We start from the raw sequence: 21,672 nt of genomic DNA, 5'->3' as shown, positions 1-21,672 counted from the left end.
CCCAGGGCCACAGCACCTTGGCAGAGAGGCTGACTTACAGGGTCAGAGCCTGAGATTTCCAAACAGTTACTTTTTGAAGGCAGTGACTCACCCTGGTCAAAGCTGTCAGTCACGTAGCCACCTTGGGACAACCACATCTGTGAGGCAGCGCTGATCTAGGCAGCTCATGGCCTGTGACCAATGCACTGATAACTTCTTAATTACATTGGGCAACTGGCACAGACCATGTTGCTTCAGCCACCGAGCCCCTCCTCCAGCTAACCTCTCCGCCCTCTCATTCATCCACCCTGAGGGAGAGGCATGCAAACCAGAGGAAGTATGACTCATCTAGTAACAAGATGCATTCTTCTGAATTCTCTGCAGACGTGTTGTTTGCTAAGTGAAGAGCACAGGAGAGTATGGCGGAGAGAGAGAAAAAGAAGGGAAGAGACAATGTGAAACCATAATCAAGACACTGGCTACGTGTGAGAGCAAGGACGGAACGATGGGGCAAGAGCAAGTCACCACGTGTGGGTTTCCTGGTCCACACACAGATCAACATTTCCTCCAACTCCACAGAGAGAATCCTTGGCTTCTGTTGGGGGTTTTCTGAATCACAGATGGAGACTCCAAGTACTAAGGCTAATCCATCAGGTTTCACACAAAAAAAAAAAAAGAAGAAAAAAAAAAAGAGCAACAAATGACGATAGCAGAGAGGTTTTTGACGGGCGCTTCTTCTGAGCACTACAGATGATAATGAGGCACAAGCAAGGGGTATGAAAAAGAAGTGTTAAATCATCGAGTCTAAGAGATCCACTGCAGTTCCTTCCCAACTAACACCACATCTGCATAACTTGGCACTAGTCCTTACAGATCATGAGCCTCACACATCACATCATACAGACTCTAACTGCTGCATTAAGCTATTTCTGGACAGGTCACTTTAACATTGTCAGAAATCACAACATAGAGAAAAGAAGCAACTAAATGCAACCTTCAGTTGTGATCAAAAAAAAAAATGTGCTCAAACAGGTTCTATCTTGTGATATCATGATGAATGGTCTATCAGCCACCAGCTTACTGTTGGCAGAGTATTCAGTAGGGCTGCCACGATTAGTCGACTAGTCACGATTACATCAACTATCAAAATCGTTGATGTGTCGTTTGAAGCTTTGTAAGATCACAAAAGACGCAGGAATAAGTAGTAGGATTTAAGAGTGTAATAATGGACTGAAACAGAAGATGGCAGCACTGCATGTACAAGGATGCCAGCTGCCGTTAAACCCCGAAGAAAAAGAAGTAGCTCTGTCTCAGAATTCATAGCGCAGCCCAGCTCAGTTTCCAACAATGGCGGCAGCTAGTTAGTTTTAATATTACTCTTATTATTCTTTCTGGGTCACAAAATAAACATTTAACATATTTTCAGGCGAGAATGTAGCTGTGTAAACCTCAAATATCTGCTCAGTTTATCAAGACACCACATATTTTCAAAAGCGCTCCGATGTTTTCGGAGACGTCTGAGACGTTTCGGCAAGGCTCACTAGAGCCCGTGAGAACACCGGAGTCCCGGCAAATCGTTTTCAAACCCACCGCCGTCTTTCACTACTCAGGTTAAACATATACAAGTCACTTAGATAACTTAAAAATTTTATTGTTTGGCTTTTTTTAGTATTTTATTTGTTCCTGAGTAAATCGGTTTGGCTGAGATTAAAGTTATAGTTTTTACACAACTGAATAAACATCAAGCAGACAACTGATTATCAGAAGTGTGAGATGCTCGAAAATATACTCCGGTGTCCTGTTATATTTTAGATAGCAAGGAGTTTATTAAACTTCACCAAAACAATCTGCAAATTTCATTAAAATTTAATAAACTATCATCTTGTCTTTATTTTTAGTTAGCACATACCTTAAACACTTAAAGCTGTAAGCTAATGATAGTTATATAAGAGCAGATGCTGCTGGTGCAATAAGCTGTACATCCAATGGATGCATGATCTGATTAGTCGACTAATCGCAAAAATAATCAGTGACTAGTCGACTATCAAAATAATCATTTGTGGCAGCCCTAGTATGAACCAAAGTTATGTGGCAAGCCCTCACCATTCAGCCTTAGGATTGTGGACCAAAATTAAAACTGACCTTCTCCGACTTTGCCTTTTGGATTCTGCAGACTGATGTTCAACCAAATGACAATTCTTTTTTTCCCCTACCGTAACTACATTGCAACAGCATTAACACAATCATGCTATAAAGACAATAAACCTAGGAGGGCAGACAGAATTGCAACTTGCAGTGCATGCTTCCTTTTCAGACACTAATTCCGCTGTAGTAGACAAGCAAGTGGCATCCACACGAGAGATTATCCAACCGCACACTGCTGACCTTTTTTTTTTAGCAAGTGAATTCACCTTGGCTGTAAATTTGTACATCTTAAGTGGTTTATGTATGCTTGTACCTGTGAACCAGCTGCTGCATCTCACAGCACAAAGATTATCATATTCAATCAAGTCTGGTTTATGTTACGCTCTCCATGTATTATTGCTATGCTATCACCTATAAATTGCCATGTCATGCATGCAGTCCACAGGCGGGAGCTGGACGTAACATCTGGGAATATCGTGTTATTAAAGTGTCATTTCATGAAGAGACCTTAGTGCAGCAGTTATTGCCGCCATTCGTATGATATGTCATAAATGAAAGTTCTGTGGCGACTGGTATGCAGGAAAAGCTGCATTGTTTAGTCAGCTGTAAGTGCTACCGTATTAAGTTTAAAAATTTCCCTGTTCTCTAGGAATGCTGCCTAAAAATTGGATTTTATTTCTGCCACGCGAGCCAAAGTAATGATTAAAACAGATACCAAATACTAGGATGAAAGTTCCACTCTTATTACTTAAGCTGCGTCGGCTTAGCGAGCTCTCCTTCCTGCACAAAGCGCGAAGGTCTCCTAAGAGTGTGAATCATATATCAACTCCTTCTACTAAGCAACCAGCCAAAAGGAGGAAAAAAAAAAAAGCCTACACTGATACTGAGGGCCTATTAAAACTCAAGGACAAAGCAAACAATATGATGAATTATTAAATCCGTCAAGGAACTGAAAACTGAGGCCCATTTTATTCGTTTAGGATTTGGGTCTTCATTAGCACTCATGTAAGTAAAATCTTACACGACACAGCTACTGCACACACACAATGTGCATTTACTCAGAAACACTTTTGTTTTCACGTCATTATGACTTGCAGGGCCCGATTTCCTTTGCACATCTACTACAGTAAAACCATCTAACCATCATTTTCGTAACACTTTTGGTCACGCACCTTTGCTTAAACCCAATGCAAAGATAAGATCAAGTTACACATTTATAGTAAAATTGCCACAAAATTTAATATATATCCTTCTTGCTACCACAAGGCTGTAATGACTCACCAAAACCGCCATGCAATACAAGAGCCGCCAAACCCCCCTCCTCTCCCCTCCGCCCCTACCCCACCCATTTCTTCTCCACTTTCTAAACTTACCCGGCAAACTCTAGTGTGGGTAGTTACTGTAGTTCCCCTTGCAAAGAGACCGTCCCTGATTAGTCAGACAGACATAAATCGATACACACTTTTAGATAAAACATGCATCTGAGCAAATGTACTGATAATATGAGCAAAAGAGCCAGCTGAATTAAATATCCCATGACTCCCTCACCAATTCACATCTACGCCCAACTCCAATCCAGGACGTGAATTGGCGCATACAAGACTAGTTCACTGACAAATTCAATTCAATAGATGAGGAGGAGGTAGGATGAGGAGAACTAGACAGTGGACTGCTGGATGAATAAAAAATGAAAAGTGTAGTGCTTCAGCAAATTCATTCTCTCCATCCCGTGAGGAGGGTGGGGGTGACGGAGGAGGAGTAGAGGCTCGTTTGAAAACCGAACCAGCGCTGCATTCCCACATCCACCCATATCCAGCGAGGGGCTCTTTAAAAATTCATTAATTTACAGCAAAAATAGATTAAAGCACCCAGCTGAGCAAAACCCAAAATTTGGCTCCTGAATAACATTAATGATAAAACATCTCCCTCAAGCCCAGGGGGTTTTGCCTGAAGAAACATTGCTGGCTTTTTTCACCTTACAGCACCTTGAGAATAATTTATTTTCAATCATTACTAAAATAATGCATTTCTAATTGTCATTTTTAATTATGCTTTTCTTCAAATGGAGAAAAAAAAAGAAAAGAAAAGCGCTGAGCAAAAACCTGCAAAAACTAATTAAAATCCATCCAAGGATATGCCATTCCCATGATGGCATGGCAATGCCATTCTATTCACCATTTGATATCTCAGCTACAGAGACTCAATGACAGCTGCTCCAGGCCCCAAAAATGCCTAGAACTGCAGTTACTGTAATTGCTCTGGCCAGCACTAAATGAGGTTCACTTAAGTGCAATTATCCCCCTCTGATCGCTCACATAAAGAGACTTCTTTAACATGGAGAAGTGGGCTCACACAATGTGACTGCAAACAAGATTCAAATTGGAATCAGGGAGGCATTTCCAGCAGATGAATGGCTTCATAGCTCATCGGCATTCTAGTGATGCACGGCTTTGCTAATGAAGACTGAGCCAGTCTCTTCTCACCAAACGCGGCGAAACATCCAACGCCGGATATAAGCAGGGTACAGGGAGAATTTTTCAAACAAAAAAAAAAAAAAAAAAACCCAAAAACTGTCCAGTCAGTGTGCCTGAGCCTGGCCTCCATGCAGAGCAAACAGCTGTTGAAATGAGAAGGAAGATCCTGTTTTTTCGCTCATCCAAGAAGAAAAACACGCTGAAGGACAAGATGATGGGCGATGAAGTGAGGAGGGAAGAAAAAAAAAAAAAGACCTAAAATAACTTCACATTTCAGAGCAGAGAGCGAAAGACTGAAACAAGCCACTTTGGATTCAGACCAAAACTAAGTCATTGTAAAAAATATTAACAGAGCCCTCTGACCCAAAGCATCAGCAGTCCTCATGAATAAATTGCCATCTGCCAATCGCATAACACAAAAGGTTTTCAGCCTGAGGGGGAAGATGTGACCGTCTAATAGGGGTTGCAACAGAGGGTACCTGTTGGGTGCTGTCCAACTACACAGGGCGGTGGGGGGGCTGTGATGGGCCTTCATGTTGCCACAGGCTCAACTAGCACCAGGAGTCTGATAACTGCACCTCACGGATGGCCATTTGAATAATCACTTCAACAAGGGGAGAAATTAAAAAGCCTCTCAGTGAGACCGGCTAGGCACAGGGCCACATACTGAATACCAAATGAGCTCATATTCAAAAAAGTAAAAAGCTGTTCTGAATTCACAGTACAATACTGGCTTTCTGACCCCTGACATACATCAAAATTATCCCAATATCATGTCATTATTCTATTTGGTCTATTAAATTATACACCTCCAAGCATAACAGTACCTGTGATGAAATATTTTACATTTATGTTCCTTGTCTTCTGCACATGCCAACAAATTAATTTTTCTTCAGAGATGGTAGATAAATGTTATTGTCATCTCTCTCTCTCACACACACACACACACACACACACGCACGCACTGCTGTAACATCCATTTAATTCATTTTAGTCTGTAAGCAATGCTCATGTTCATATCTGTTTAAGCTGAACTGCTGCCATGCTCAGACTTGGATGGTTCCTTCATGTGTATTATGTACACGTTATTTATAGTTTATCAATTATATCAAACGGAACACTGGTTTGGGATTTTATTTGTTCATATTCTTTCTTTTTACTATGACAAATAAAATCCCAAACCAGGCTCCGTTTGATATCAAATTGTAAACTATAAACTACTGTACATAATACACATGAAGGAACCTCCAAGTCTGAGCCTGCCCAGCATTTTCAGCTTTAAACAGAAATGAACATGAGCATTGCTTACAGACTAAAATGAATTAAATGGATGTTACAGCAGTGCGTGCGTGTGTGTGTGTGTGTGTGTGTTGTAATGTATACTTTTGCAGCAGCCTTTAAAAAGCATGCATTAGCCGTACTTCAAGTCAGATAAGAACTGCAAATACTACCAGTGTCACACAGCCCGGTGACAGATCTTGGTTATAAAAACAGCAGTGTTTATAAAAAGGCGACTTTAGTGAATTGCATCAAGCACCAAAAAACACATAGCAAACTTAAGACTTTTCACACATCTTGTTTGGTGTCACTTCTTGAAACTCGAATGATAAAAATGACGGGGTAAGCATGCATGCTCATTTCCCCACAATACGCCTAATGGAACCACTGTGGCCCTAGTGACCTGGATGGAACAACTTCAAACACCATGCACACTTAAACACCATGTGTCTTCTACAGCTGCACGCACAGATAGCCTCGATCCAGACAGCTCTGTGGGCCTGCTATTTAAAGGATGGGTGATTAAGAAGCAAACCAGGTCTGACCTTTGATTGTGGGTGCTGACTAACGCTATGGGCATTTTGTTAGTTGAAGCATAAGGTCTGGCATGGTTGGGATGTTAGGGGGGAATTTATTACGCTTGGATTTAGTCATAAATTTAACCTTTTTTCGCCGGCTTTATGGCAAATTTAATTGAGAGTATATGATGATTAGCTCGTTGCAAGCCCATCTCTGCAATAGCACACTGAATCCGTTGATAAAGCCTGCACGAGTTGACAGCAGTGCAAATTAAGAGTTCAGTCATCCATCTTTTAATAAAGGAAGTCGGGATAAAAAGGGAAGAGCGCCGTTTTTGTACACAACTACATACAAATGTCGCAGCTGTTTTGTTTTGGGGTTTTGTGTGTGTGTGTGTGTGTGTGTGTGTGTGTGTGTGTGTGTGTGTGTGTGTGTCTTATTCTGAACGATCACAAACTCACTACTAGAAAAAACATAAGAGATAAGAAAAAGCATGCCCCGAGAAATCTTGCACAAATGACCAAAGAGTTAACCGCAATACCCGCCTGTGCCGTCTCAGGACAATGCACAGCGGCACAGAGGCAGACTGGAGATCAAAATCAGCGGCGTAAAATGCACCTGAAACACGCTTTGCACTTGTTGATTGCCCAGCCTCATGACAATCCTTCGCCCTTCTCACACAGGTCGACTAGATTTTTGAGGGGGTCCCCCCCCCATCTTTTTCATGCTAGGATCATTATTTTTCCTGCAGGAATTTATAACCTCGCCCGAGAAGCAGACGATTGACAGACGAGAAAACACACTGCAACAGCTGTGAGTCAAATACCGTCAGAGCACGCAGGAAAGCCAAATGACACTGGGCTCATGCACACACTCACTCCATGCTGGACACACATCGTCTCACATACCAAACAGCTAGCTTAACGATAGCTGTGGAGGGCTGGGGTAGGTCATTATACAGCCACCTAAAGCGAGGAAAAGCACAAGCGTACACACAAACACACCTAGCCCTGGCCCTGGAGAAAGCGCCCACAACACTCTGCTAAAGTTAGCTGGCTACCAAAACTGGCTAGCTAGCTGTCAAAGTTGCCCTGTCAGTTGTCACCGGTTGCACGGCGGTGTTAGCAGGCTAACGCAAGAGCTGTCAACTTGGAGAGTTGCAGCAGCACGGCCGGGGTGTACTAACACTGACCACGGGGGAAACACTGACTGGCTCCCTGAGCAGAAGAAGAAGGGGGAAAAAAAACCAGGAGTCCCCCCTCACGCCTCAGCACAGCGAGTGGAGAACCGTGTGTCAGGGCCTGTTCACTGGGCGCAATCCCCACAACTTCAGTGCAGCTCACTTCCCCGTTAAAGTCGTCCATTTCGTGGGCCTTAGTTCAACTTCCATGCCCGTATAGCTCACTTACTCAGGGTGAAAGCTGCTGTGACGGTGGCTCTCTGTAATCCTCACGGTAGTTTTCAGAGTAACTGTCTCCCCCCTTCCTTCACCTCCTCTTCTTCGGATAGCGGGTTGCCCTCCCCCCTCGGGGATGTCCTGCGCTCCTGACGCTATCGTCCTGTGTGAAGAGCCGCTGTGACCGTGGCTTCGCCGGTGTGCCTGCGGTGCCGTGGCGTCCCTCTTCAGCTTCTCTCCGCCTTCACCCGTTCGCCTTTCTTTCGGCGGCCGAGCCAACATCCGGGACTCTCCCCTCTTTGGGTTAAGTGCCCGGAACTACTTTCACATAGACAGCTCACATGAAGGTTTCTTTTCTCTCTCTCTCTCTCTCTGTCTTTCACCACCCCTGCCGCCACAGAAACTAGCGCGCGGTTAAATGCACACGCCCGCAGTGGAAAAAGCACCCGCACACACGAAAGCACTTCAATCAATAAAAATGATCCGTGATATCTGCTTTATTTATTGCGCACTGGGTGTAAATGTAGCTCAAAGTGCGCAGAAAAATAGAGGCAACATCACAGAATAAAAGCAGGAGGCGCGGGGGGGGGGGGGGGGGGGGGGGGGTAGTTGAATACAGTCCACATGGTCTGATAAGTCACCTTTTTTTAAATAAAAGGTGTGTAAGTTTTAACCAGTGGCTTTATTTATACTTATTCAAAGGTCAAATCATTTAGTAAAACTGTAGCCTACTTACAAGCTCTAACAGGTTTCCAGGTCTATTAAATGGGTGTATGCTGCTTTCATTGTAATAAGTGGGTTATAAATTGTGGCAGCCATCAAGTCTGCAGCTAGCTCACACGTTAATAAGATGTTAATAAAGGGTAAAATCCCTAGAAAATAATTAAAAAATATCTCTAAATCAATACAAAACCTCATGCAGCATGCCTTTTCTCTTTAAGTTGCTCTGATTATTAATTATTAACTGCTGAAACTGCAATAAGTTACTACTTGCAAAAACTTGTATGAAGCATGCCTTTTTAGGAAGTGATACCCACAGGAAGTGTAGATCAAAGATCGGATGAAAGAGTTTAATTAAAATGTGCATCTTTTAAGGAGTAGGTGTTTCAGAGAAATGAAATAGACAGTGATAAAAGACAAGCATTAGTGTTTTGAAACAGCACGATACAGGATCATCTCCATACAAAGGTGCAGTTTTAGCTCAGTTACCACAGTTGGGGGAAAAAAGACCTAAAAATAACAGGCTGGTGTTTCTAAACTTAACCCTGTACTGAATCAACCTTTACTGCAGGAGCATGTGCACACATGTAAGTGGTCCGAGCCTATGTAAATATAGCGAGCTTAAAAACTATTTAAAATGTCCATTGCACAATGTGAACTGCATCATAAATTCACAGAGCAAAAAAAAAAAAAAAAATTGCCAGCAATAACATGACACTAATGGGCTCAGTGACCTCAATGCCCGCAATCACTTCAAAGCAGTTGTAAGCAGTATTATAACAACGGAAGGAAAAGTTTACCGTGGCATCGCCTTAATTTTCATTCATGCTTCTTCTGGGCTTTTTATATGGGATAATTTAAGAAACTGGAAGTGTGTGATAGAGGTGTGGTTGTTGTATGTGGGGAATTTGGTTGCCTTTTTTTGAATTGTTCTGTCAGTTCTTCTGCCAAAGTGTTGCAATCATTTAATTAGTGTGAAGGTTTTATGCTCACTAATATCTGGATGTCCTTTAACTCCACTCATAAAGCTCGACCTTCAACGCGGAGGCTTGCAGAGGCCATCAAAAGAGAAATATCAGCATGGCATCTTTAGTGCAAAACAGTGATCCTGAAAAAATACAAGCAATCACTACATCGATTTATGTTTTTTCCAGCTATTTTTATTATTAATACTTTATTTAGAATTTTCCATGTCACTTATTTTCACCTAAGCTACAACATATATTTTTATTACTTAGTTATTATCATTATTATAATTAATAGTTATTTTATTAGTTATGCAAACAGATATCATATTGTTCTGATATCTAGTAAAAAAAAGTTATTTAGCTTTTACAAATGTGCATCGCATGCGCTTAAACTGGAAGGGAAAACAATGCAATTAAGTACGCACGTGAAGGTAGCAGCCGAAGTGGTGTAACTGTCCTTCCAACGGTGCAGCAGCGGCACCTGCCGGTCGATTGCGGAACTGCCGCCAATAAATCCTAAAAATATGGAACAAGACAATTGATAAACGATTAAAGTCTTAAAATAAAAGGTTTGTAGGTATACTGGCTCAGCCTGCCCTCCTCTAGCTTATGATGTGCCACTTTAGGCTGAAATAAAAAGTTTATGGTGAATAAAACTTATATATCCCAAAATAGTTTTCACACTGACCAAGCAGTTGATTTTTGTGAGTTGTTATTGGTTAGTTTCTCAGATGATTTCTTTAGTTTTTGAAAATCACAAATCCTGAAAATGGACTTTCCTTAGCTACATCTTTTTGTATATATGTATATATATTTTATATATTTTGTGTGTGTGCGTGTATATATATATATATATATATATATATATATATATATATATATATATATATATATAGAGAGAGAGAGAGAGAGAGAGAGAGAGAGAGAGAGACTTTATTGAAACTACAACTGAACTTGTTGTGTTACAGCAGCATGATAAAGAAAAAAAAACTAGTTCAGTCCACGATAAACAACAAATAAGCAACACAGATTTTAAAAAGTGCCACAGGCACCTGGTAAGGGCCTTACACTATGAGATGGTGTCATAACAGTAACAACAACAACAAAGAAAAAAGGAGATCAGATAATAAAAAAATTGTTAACTTAATGAAAAATAAGAATTTATACAACTCGCCTGTCACGTTTACATAAACTATTACATAAAAACTGTGCATTACACCTTTAACCCTTACATACTGTTCAGATCAAATTTGGATAGCAGTAAAAATAAAAATTTGAAATGAAAGTAACACAAACAATAAACCACAAAAATATTGAAATACTGTCTGTGTTCCCATCACAATTGCTCCAATTCCCACAGAGACAGACTGTCGAGTCTTTGAAACAGTGAAATAGGATGCACTTAAGGAGCAGAGTTTAGAGGACACAAGATCTGCACAGTCAGCTGGAATGCAATGAAACAATCTAAAGCTAAACTAATTAAAACACATTTATTCTTAGATAAATGAGATTAAACTAGTTCTAAGCTAAGCGATTGAAAGAGGGCTTGGAAGGATCATATTGTAATGCACTTACATTTCTATAGGTCTGTTCTAGTTTTACTAGCTGCTCAGTAAGTGCTTTATTTATTAAAAAAATAAATGCGTTCACAAAAGCAGACTTTTCCCTTAAACTATAAAAACATAACTTTTGCCTAAAATTAAAAATAACAGTAAAAATGTTCAGATTGTCATATTTCTAATCCACTTGTTTTTGGTTTGGATTATTATTAATATTCATCTTAATCTCAGATTTAAACACAAATGACATGTACAAGACACATATATGAAATAAAACATATATTTTGTACATATACATATATATATATTGAATTTCAAATAAACGCATTTTTCTCCTCCCCGAAAAGCTTGTATTTAAATCTTTTTCAAAACTTACCAGAAATTAGATGTACAAACGCGCACCAACATCCAAAGAAAAGGAGCTTTCAATGATGCTGTTGCTTGTCAAACTAGTCGCACACAAAGTTCAATTCAACATTTTGTCTTTGCTCGTCGACTGTATCTGCTGATTCAGTGGGACAGTCCAGTGCAAAAAGATCCCCTTTTTGAGAGAAATTCCCCTTGTCCTCTCCGTTGATGCTCGGGTTTTATAAAGTTTGACACTTCAAGCAGGAGGGAAAAATAATTGACGCACTGCTGACTCAAAAGCAGACTACCATTTCTTTGTTTAATACCGCAAATGGCCGCTAGGGGAGCTGGAGGCGTTGTGCTGTATTTATAAAAACCAAAGAGTTGGCCTTCAGGAAGTGCACAAGTTGTTTGGAGGTATCCGAATACCAAAGTGGGGTGTTTTGAAGTTTTGTCTGTGAGTCTGAGACGTCGTTTACGTTTTATATAAGGTATTACCGCAGTTGCAAGTAACCTACAAACATCATGTAGCGCTATGTCGTGTCGCCTTTCTTATTACTGAACATTAAGTAGCCAAAGAAAGTGTCCACCTTCTACTTTGACAGCGTGTTTACTGTCGCGTGTCATTTAACCGCAAACAGGTGTGTATCACGTCAGTGTTGTGCTGTGAAGTTCACCCATACGTAACGATGACGCGAGAATATGCATAAACTTAGCCTGTTATTCGACCTGTAAACGGATCAGTGAACAAAGCGAGGATTTTCAGGGAGGCGTGGGTTTATTTCTTCATATTCTTCTTCTCATTAGTCAGCTGTAACATTTGGAAACCACAGGCTATGGGACAAACAGCTATAGATACAAACATAGGTAAGACATAATATCAGAAATACCACGATATAAAAACAGACTGTAAAAAAGTGGACAGTTTAAGTTATTGCACCTATATGTTTAAACACTTTTGGCACTTTGCTAGAGAAACTAAGCAGAGCTCTTTGAGGGACAGAGGCCTATACAGTCAGGACAAGTAGATGATTAGTGTTGGTTGAACCTGTATAAATGTTAAATGACGACAACATTTTAAGATCTAGCCCCCCTGGTGACCTTGAATTTGATAAGCAGAAGGGGGTGGATGGATGCATCCACCCCACCTAATAAAGTGTGAATTCAGTTTACTTTATGCTTATGTATTGCACATTTTGGATTTTTTTTCTTAAATTTTATGTAAATGTACAACGATCATGGCCATCCAGCACACCATTAATTCTTGTTACCGTCAGGTAGACGTTACAGGAGGATGGCTGCACGTACATTTACAGTGCTTAATAAATTCAGCAGATCGTCACCCAGAGTAATGCTTATGCTACACTGGCCTAAATTTAAAGTATTGGCAATTTTTTATCTTTCTGTAATGATTAACCCACCAGTATGCACAAGTCCTTTAATCAAAATAATATTTACAATACTATAATACAATAATACAAATATTATTTTTATCCATGAATTTTCAAATGCGCTGTTTTACCAAAAAAAGAGAAGAAAATAGTGAAGCACAGAATTAACAGTCTTCATTAACTGTCATTTTCTAAATACTGAACGGGAAAATGTAGTTTTTGTGGTTAAATGTCACACTTTGGGTGTAAAATTATCAGCATTATTTTAATATTGTCCCAGTCAGCTTTATTAAAGTAGGCCCAGTGTGATTTATAACTGTACATCCATAAATTTGTGACCTGCAGAAACCAACAGCGAGGTAATCTGATACTGAAATGTCCCACTTTGAAAACAGACCTGTCACTGGAGACTGTTGAATCACATTAGGCATCACTTAAAGATGCCTCCTTCTTCTCTCTTGTCAGGTGATGGCTGAACCCAGAATATCATCTATTGATGGGAAGTTAGCAGAAGAATTTGCTGTTCCCTCCCATGTGGAGGAGGTCAAAGAGAAGATGGCTGCTTTTGCCAGCTTTCACGCAGAAGCAGGCCGAAAGGTGGTTCTCATCACTTCAGGAGGCACCAAGGTTCCCCTGGAGTCCCGCACTGTTCGCTTCCTCGATAACTTCAGCAGCGGCAGGCGAGGAGCCTCCTCTGCAGAGTATTTCATAGACTCTGGTTATGCAGTCATTTTCCTACACAGGCATCGCTCACTCTACCCCTACACACGAATGTTTTTAACCATCAACATGCTGGACGCTCTGGAGTTTCAAGGTGGAGGAGCGCCTGGTAATACTGGTGAAGTGGTGGTTAATCAGCAGGTGCTGCCGAACATTGCCAAAGTACTGAAGAGATACGAGGAGGTGAAAAAAAGCAGACTTCTTCTGCCTATCGAGTTCAGCACTCTGTCAGAGTATCTGCACCTACTCAAAGCAGCAGCGCAGGCTCTCAGCAAAATAGGTAACAGCAGGTTAAAGGCCTGAGCTGTGGCTTTGTCTAACATACGTTCAAAACATCTTCACAAGTGTTTGTTCTGCCCTTAGGATCAAAGGCTATGTTTTACTTGGCTGCAGCAGTGTCTGATTTCTACATCCCAGCATCTGAGATGCCTGAACACAAAATCCAGTCTTCCAACGGACCTCTTCAGGTGAGGGTGGGGGGAAATGGTGTTATTGGTCTGCTTTTTATTCACCACTTCAGTTCGGAGGTGTGTAAAAGGAAGCATGAGATGTGAGTACGAAGGGGGTTCACTGCTTACGGGGGAATATTGCCATGGTAACATATGCTGCTAACCTAATGATAATTAGAGAGTCATCGTTCCTGGAAGATCCCCAGACCTCTGTGTACGGATACCACAGTGTCTTTGTGTCTGATGAGCATCAGTAAGAAATACAGATACTTGGATGAAGCTTTATTTTTTCCTGTTGGTTGCAAATAATTTTACTTTTATTGTTATATAAGCATCAATATATGGTCCTAAAACCGAGCACTAATTTATACTTACAGCTAGGGAATAAACTCCAGGCTGTGAACCCTTACGCTTGCGGTCCCCAACCCCCGGGGCATGGTCCGTGAGTCGTTTGGTACCGGGCCCCGAGAGTCGAAGCTTGGGTGTGAAATTTGTAGTTTCCCTGGGGTTTTTTTTTACCGTGTTGTAGTTGTGTCTTATTTTGAAAGAAATATTTATACATTACCATAGCGACCAGAGAGCATTAAAGGGCAGAGAGGAAGATCTTACTCTTAATGTTGTTGGAGCATTTCAGGAGGACGCTGCTAATGAAGTTCCACAATTACACAGTTAATTTGCGTTTATTATATTTAGAAAATACCAGTTTTTGTCTTGGTCATATAATTTTATTTTGTTGTATTTATCCGCGACACCTTAAAGGCCGGTCTGTGAAAATATGGTCTGACATTAAACCGGTCCGTGGAGCAAAACGGGTTGGGAACTGCTGCGTTAAACAGCTGCACATACTTTCAATTCAGCAGTTGTTATTGTTGCTCCTCTCAGTTGCTGAATTACATTTTCCTGTGCGTATGCCTCTTTAGTCTTGCCAGTAATTACAATTTTTCTTCTGCCCTTCAGCTGAGCATGAAAATGGTCCCCAAGATATTGTCCCCACTGGTGAAAGAATGGGCACCTCAGGCATTTGTCATATCCTTCAAACTCGAGACTGATGCGTCGATCCTGCTGGACAAGGCTCGACGAGCTCTGGATACCTACAGGCACCAAGCAGTGGTGGCCAACGTACTGGACTCTAGGCGGGGTTATGTGGTGGTGGTGACCCTTGAGACTCAGGCTGAGCTAATCCTAACTGAGGAGGATGTGAAGAATGAGGTGGAGATAGAAGAGAGGATAGTCAGCAACTTGACGTCGGCGCATGACAACTTCATAACTCAACAAGTGGCTTGATAGAACGTATCTGCATGTCTGAGCAGCTTTAAGTTGTGTCTGTATTCTTACGTGATCCACATTGGGCTGCAATTCATACCTGCCTGTTCTGCTGGCAAGTTACTGTATATTCAGTATGCTCTACTGTTGCAAAACCTTAGCGACAACTGTAAGTCACATCTTCCTTGTTTGTTGTGTGTGTTCTAAGAATGAACCTCGAAGCATTAAACGCAGTCTCTGTAGAGGGACAATATCCAGGTTTTAAAATGTTTATTCACACTTTCTAGTAATCAGAAAAGCAGTTTCAAGTTTTAAAACAATGACAATATTTTCTTTCCTGCAAGGTTTTCCAATAATAAACATTTAAAATCACAGTCCACTGGTACTGGTTCAATCTCACTGCCACACTTGGCAGCATATTCTGGACTCGGTTACTTGAGTTTGACACTCTTCTTGACACCAGCACGAATACCAGACAGCTCTCCGCTGTATCTCGTCTCTTCGTGACGAACCTCTCGGACCTGGCGAAACGATAAGCAGCAATTTTAAAACGCATCGCAGAAATGTGTGTCACAATCCAGCACATCCTCTTTAAGAGTCTTCAGACAATCCCTGAAATCCTTGCTCAACGATGTAATAAAACATGTTGAATACAGACCTGTCCCTTTCTGCGGATTTTAGCCCGTCTGAACTTCTCTCTGTGCTTGACTCTGGGATTACGGTCAATTTTCTTCCTTTTCGGCGTGAGCCCCTTGTTCTTGGCCATCTGTGGAATTGTTAGACAAACATAATTAATACAATTCAGAAATCAGTGTCACACACTGGATCTAGAAAACTTGAAGGAGGAGAATCCAGAGATGTAAACACGCAGTGCTGTGGAGAACACTTTAAAGCTTGCACTTACGTACTTTTAAAGGATAATTAAGCTGAATTTTGCAAACACGCTCTCTGAAGCTGTAGCAAAACAACTTGATATGCACACTACAATCCATTTTCTTGAACTAGAGCTAGATAAAATCTTTAGTGTACTACTGCGAGTGCCCAGCAGATGGCACTCAATCACGTTTATTAACACCAGTACTTCCAAAAGTGTAGTTTAGACTCCATTCTCCAACAACCGTAATGGCAAATAAATGACTACTTCAAGAAGTTAAGTTGTTCATTTTTAACATTTTCAGTTATTTAATTGGGTCGAAATTATTAATCTGTTATCCAACTACAATCCTTTGTATATTTATCAATTACATATACAATATAGACATGATTTTTTTTATTTATTTATTTTTTTAAAATACCTAGAGGTCAAAATGAGTAAGCATACAAAGACATATGCTTGTGTAACACTAAAAAAAACAAATGTATCCATAGTTATAAAATGTAATGCTTGGATAATTATTAAACAAGCTGTGGCATATGCTACAGTTATCAGTGGGCTCCATCCATTAAATTTCTGCTGTAAGTACTCATGTTTTGTGCAAATACATGACTGTATCACTCAGTACCTGGTAAGTGATTCCTCTCTTTGCATTTGGATCCAATTCTTCCTCCTCTTCATTCTCCTCCATCCTGTAACACAAAGATTTTCTTAATGTTTCACTCTCCTGGTTGATTTTACCTTATATAAATTTGATTCAGTACTACCAAAATATCCAATATGGCTCTTTTGGTGAATACTCTACCAGAGGCACAGTGTCATTTTGGCAACTGAACACCAGTCTGTCCTGTAACTGCTCTCTACATGTTTAGAGCCAAGCCACACATATTTCAGCTCCCCAATAATACTGGTGTTTAAATAGAACTGAACCACTCAGAGGGATGTAAGACTTTAGAGTGAGCAGAGCAGTTTGCAGTGTTTCAGGCTTCTGAAAAATTTCAGTGTATTTCCCAATACTATAGTATATCAAATGTGCTACATCGTGACATCTATTGCAACATGCAAGTCGGCACGGATTCCTGTTATTCTGACCCCAAATCCTCTGCATATCAAAGACACATCCCATGAGTACACTTCCTGTACTTTTACTGCAAGTTAAAAAGTGCATACTTACATTTCATCTTCTGGATTATTGCCCTTCCTCTTTAATTTTAACCGTTCCTCTGCCTCTTTGTAGAAGCGTAGAGCTTCTTCCTCATCCAGGTCAGAGTCTGACTCCTCCTCGGGCACAGCTTCTCCAGATTCCTGTATCCAGTGGGTGCGTGCACACATACGCACACATTAGCAATCAATATAAAAGTTAAACGTCGGCACTAGGGGTCATCTGAGGATGCTCTTTATGTATATCAATGTTGTCGAAGAGTGTCCTCAGATAACCCCTGGTGCAGACGTAATACAGTAGTATATTAATGTTGTTCTCTTACCTTTTCCTTCCTGTTTGAAACTTTAGACTTCTTGCCTTCTGCTTGCTTGCTTCCTGCCTTATTTTCCTCTCCACCAGCTAGTAGCTGGCGAAACTCTGGAGCGAGCCGAGCATCTACTGCGCCTAGTTCATTGATGAGCTGCAAGCAGGCATCAGAGACTCAGTAAGACATTTTGCATTTTGTGGATTTTTGTGATCAGCTTTGTAGGATGTGTGTCAGGAGAGATTTCATAATCGTGTGTCTCATGGTGCTGGTTTGGAGTGTCAATACAGTGAAATCACAAATAAAAGATGCCGACCAAAGTAACAAACGCACAGTAAAAGATTTTGGCTTTTAGTTGCAACAAACAGCTACTATTTTAACCCCTGTGAACCTGACCTGCTGAGCCTGAAGTATCTCACTGATGCCGTTTATTTACACTCAACAAAAATATAAACGCAACACCTTTGTTACTGCTCCCATTCCCCATGGGATGGACGTAGAGACCTAAAATTCATTCCAGATACACAATATAACCATCCCTCCCAAACAGTGGTCACAAATCAGTCCAAATGTGTGGTAGTGGGCACATCTGCTATATTGAGATAATCCATCCCACCTCACAGGTGTGCCACATCAGGATGCTGATCTGACATCATGAGTAGTGCACAGGTGTACCTCAGACTTCCCACAACAAAAGGCCACCCTGGAATGTGCAGTTTTGTCTCACAGCAAAATGCCACAGATGCCACAAGCAATGAGGGAGCGTGCAATTGGCATGCTGACAGCAGGAATGTCAACCAGATCTGTCGCCCGTGCATTGAATGTTCATTTCTCAACCATAAGCAGTCTCCACAGGCGTTTCAGAGAATATGGCAGCTGACTGAACTGAGTTTAGCATTTCAAAGTTAATTAATTCAAAGTTCAGGGTTTGTTCTGAGTTTGCTAAACCTGCCTTTTGGGTTCAGCTCTAGGGCTCATAATCACACATCCTGCGACAATCCTCTTGGACTCATAACAGAGCCTACAAATGTTGAGCTTTCGCGTGCTTTTTTTTTAATTAAAGTACCAAATCTAGGAGAAACTGCTCACCTTTTTTTCAGCATGGTCTAAACATCAGTGTGTGGACTTACATTTCTGTAGGTGAGCAGTCTTTCAATCACAGGGTGGTTGTGAGCAGGTATCCGCTTTGCTTTCAGCACCAAGTAGAAGCTGATGTTTGTGCAGTAACTGTGGCAGGAGAGAAACATCATTCAGTGACAGAGCGTGACAGTTTGTCGTGTGAGTCTACGATCCAATCACAACTTACTTGAGATAAAGTTGCTGCTTTGTCTTCAGGTAATTGGCACCCTTTAGGTTAAAAAAACAAAACAAACAAGGATGAAAGATGTTCAGATTCACATCGTTGATTTTCATGATATTGATGACATGTTCCTGTATACTCAAACACGTCTACACAAGCAAAAAGTTGGTGGTTTGATTCCAGCCAGAGATATATGGATGTGGATTTGCATGTGGACGCGTATCCGGTGTAAAAATCTGAGCAGCTGAAAGTAGCTTACTTACAAATAAGGCTGTAAGCAGTGCACCACAAGTATGAGTATCTTCTCCTTTCATCATGATTAAAGGTTGGAAACACAGAGGAACTTACAATACAATCACAATTTGTTTCCCTAGATAATGGTGCAGATACAAGAAAGACACAGGCGTCATGGTGTTGACGCCTGTGTCCATCATTATTCATTAAATTCTGGCCACCTGATAAAGAAAGCCCAATGATAGTATAATTAAGCTCAGTTTTGATCTCTACTGGTCCCTTGAACAACTGCATGCTTCTTACAGTCTGTCTGCTTTCTGGGGCAGAGAGAGTAATGTACACAGCTTTTTGTGTGTTTTATCACAGGAAATGCCTGCGTGTAGTGGCTGAAAGCAACACCGTGAGAAAAATGTAGCCAAGTGTGCTCACCTTTCCTGCAGGGATCTTTCCCTCCTTAACCATTTGCATGAGAGGCTGAAGCTCATTCTTGAGCTCGTTAAGCTGTACAAAGAAACAGGAATAAGTCACATCTATTGCACGTCACTTGAAAATTTAAAGGCTCTTTAAGTCTGAAGTTGCGTCCTTCCTATTTGTCTCTTACCTTTGCCTTGAAGTCCTGAATAAGCTCAAGCAGCTCTGGTGACTCTTTCTTCAAAAGCTTCATTTTTTCCTTCTGAGACATCTGCTTCAGGTCTTTCACAATCCTCTCCTCTTTTTCCACAGGCTTGCTTTCATCCTTCTCCACAGCAAATTCCTTCATTTAGGCAAAGACGTACAATTAGAATTAGACGTTTCTGTCAGCATGTCATTAGGCCTACGAGAGAGATAAATACCTGAAAAAAGTTCAAATCATAATCCTCCTCGCTCAGATTTGCAGCTAAACGTTTTTGGATGTTTTTAGCCTCTTCTTCTTCTTCTTGTTCCTCAGCCTCCAACTCTTCTTGCGATTTCCCTTCTGTAATAACAGTGATCGAAATGTTGCACAATAAAAGATAATGCAATCATCACACAATGCAATAATACGGCTTGAGATAAAAGGTTCTTACTTGAGGTCACATAATCTGAATCGTAGAACATTTTTTTCTTTCTGCCCCAGGCCATTTCATTAGGGAGCTCTGCAGCAGACAATGTAAACACAGTGAGATAGGCTCAAAATGACACACACACACACACACACACACACACACACACACACACACCAATTTACCGTCCTCATTTCTCCCTTCTAAATCACTCTCCATATCTGTCCCCTCTTCCTCATTTTCTTCTTCTTCCTCCCCTTCATCATCTTCCGACTCAGAAAGATCCAGGGGCATCACCTCCTCCTGTGAAATTCCGATAATCTCAGGTTTCTTCTCGGCTGTTCCTCTACATTTTTCACCTGCAGTTACTTTTAAACAAACACGTACGACATTACCTCATCGTCCACTTCCTCCCGGTCGCTCTCCATTTGAACACCTCGGGCGAGAAGTTTCTGCGGCAAAGACACCGGAGCACGAAGAAAGGTTACAGAACACAACTGTTGCACTGCACACCTACCGTAGTACAAATAAAGAACTTACTGCAATCTTCTCATCATGAAACTCATCAATCTTGTCTTTTGTGTATGTTGAGGATTTCTGAATGAGAAAAGAGAAAACACCTTTGAGAATGAAAACAGTTGTATCAAGTCACCATATGAGAGCACGCTGGTCTTTATTTAGTTTATTCTTCACAGGTCATCAAGGTTTGGCTCAACGTAGATATTACCGCTTTGTTGGTTACAGAAAGTAACAGTTTAATCATACGATCAGGCAAGATTTCAGATCTTGTTTTTATTATTTTAAAGCTATAATTTGACCTCTCTTTTCAAAGTAATATTTTGTCCCCCTTAAAGTCACCAACTACCCTCTAGTTTAGAAATCAGAGGACAATACCGACTTGGGTAAAGTAAGCAAAGAGCCACACACTGAGTAACTGTAACATAATGTGAAATCATGTTAAACTCCAAAGAAATCATTAAAACCTTATCCCCCACATCCATGCAAACTTCTGACCACAGCTGTATAAAACACTGCGTGTCTTACCTTATCAGGGACAGGCATGTCGTTGTAGGCTTCAGGGTCGTCTTCATCATAGACCTCATCCTTGTTTGGCCGCTGCGCGTGTTTTCCCCTGAACAGCAAAAGACAAATAACAAATAACGACTCAAAACTTCTGGTTAAATACCAGATTTATTTTTCCCGGATCACTCCACACTTCACTAGCGCCAGCTCCCATCACAGCAGTGGAGTATAAATCATGCACCCGTATGCTTGTAAATTAAGACTAACAACTTATCGTTGTTTCTACAACACTGCACGCCAATTGTGACCACACGAAACCCCAGAAAAACAGAGCAGAGACGCTATAAAGACAAGCTAACAGGTAGATACATCTTAGCCAAACTTACCGTTTTGCTCGAACCATGATGAACCAGCTTCACACACAGCGGACAATAAACCACGTCTGTGTGCGTATAAATGCAGATTAAAACTGAATATATCCACTTCAGTTAACTGCACACATCTGTTTTACTCACTGGATACCATGTGCCACAAGAAACGTCCC

At 41.0% G+C, this 21,672-nt stretch overlaps 3 protein-coding genes across 4 annotated transcripts in view; 1 reads left to right on the top strand and 2 right to left on the bottom strand.

The window, feature by feature from the left end:
• Positions 1 to 8,072, bottom strand: part of foxj3 (forkhead box J3) — a 91,606-nt gene extending 83,534 nt beyond the window's left edge. For both annotated transcript variants that reach the window (XM_080892120.1, XM_080892121.1), the window contains exon 1: positions 7,805 to 8,072. The gene's annotated coding sequence lies outside the window, so the exon portion shown is untranslated. The remainder of the gene's footprint in view (positions 1 to 7,804) is intronic.
• A 3,697-nt stretch (positions 8,073 to 11,769) lies between these two features.
• Positions 11,770 to 15,583, top strand: ppcs (phosphopantothenoylcysteine synthetase). The gene is made up of 4 exons (XM_080890869.1): positions 11,770 to 11,877; positions 13,243 to 13,777; positions 13,861 to 13,964; positions 14,904 to 15,583. The coding sequence occupies exons 2-4, from the start codon at positions 13,246 to 13,248 to the stop codon at positions 15,228 to 15,230; spliced, it is 963 nt and encodes a 320-aa protein (XP_080746995.1). The 5' UTR covers positions 11,770 to 11,877; positions 13,243 to 13,245; the 3' UTR covers positions 15,231 to 15,583.
• On the bottom strand, positions 15,463 to 21,672 carry utp3 (UTP3 small subunit processome component). The gene is made up of 16 exons (XM_080890868.1): positions 21,515 to 21,672; positions 21,150 to 21,237; positions 20,646 to 20,702; positions 20,501 to 20,557; positions 20,291 to 20,408; positions 20,130 to 20,198; positions 19,917 to 20,038; positions 19,685 to 19,837; positions 19,513 to 19,584; positions 18,856 to 18,896; positions 18,680 to 18,776; positions 17,568 to 17,705; positions 17,258 to 17,388; positions 16,712 to 16,775; positions 15,868 to 15,975; positions 15,463 to 15,730 (listed from the first exon to the last, which is right to left on the bottom strand). Exons 1-16 carry the CDS (start codon positions 21,529 to 21,531, stop codon positions 15,641 to 15,643), a joined length of 1,422 nt encoding a protein of 473 aa, XP_080746994.1. The 5' UTR covers positions 21,532 to 21,672; the 3' UTR covers positions 15,463 to 15,640.

This window comes from Rhamphochromis sp. 'chilingali' (genome assembly GCF_963969265.1).
Source record: "Rhamphochromis sp. 'chilingali' genome assembly, chromosome: 9".
NCBI lineage: Eukaryota > Metazoa > Chordata > Actinopteri > Cichliformes > Cichlidae > Rhamphochromis > Rhamphochromis sp. 'chilingali'.
This window is presented reverse-complemented; position numbering and strand designations above follow the sequence as displayed.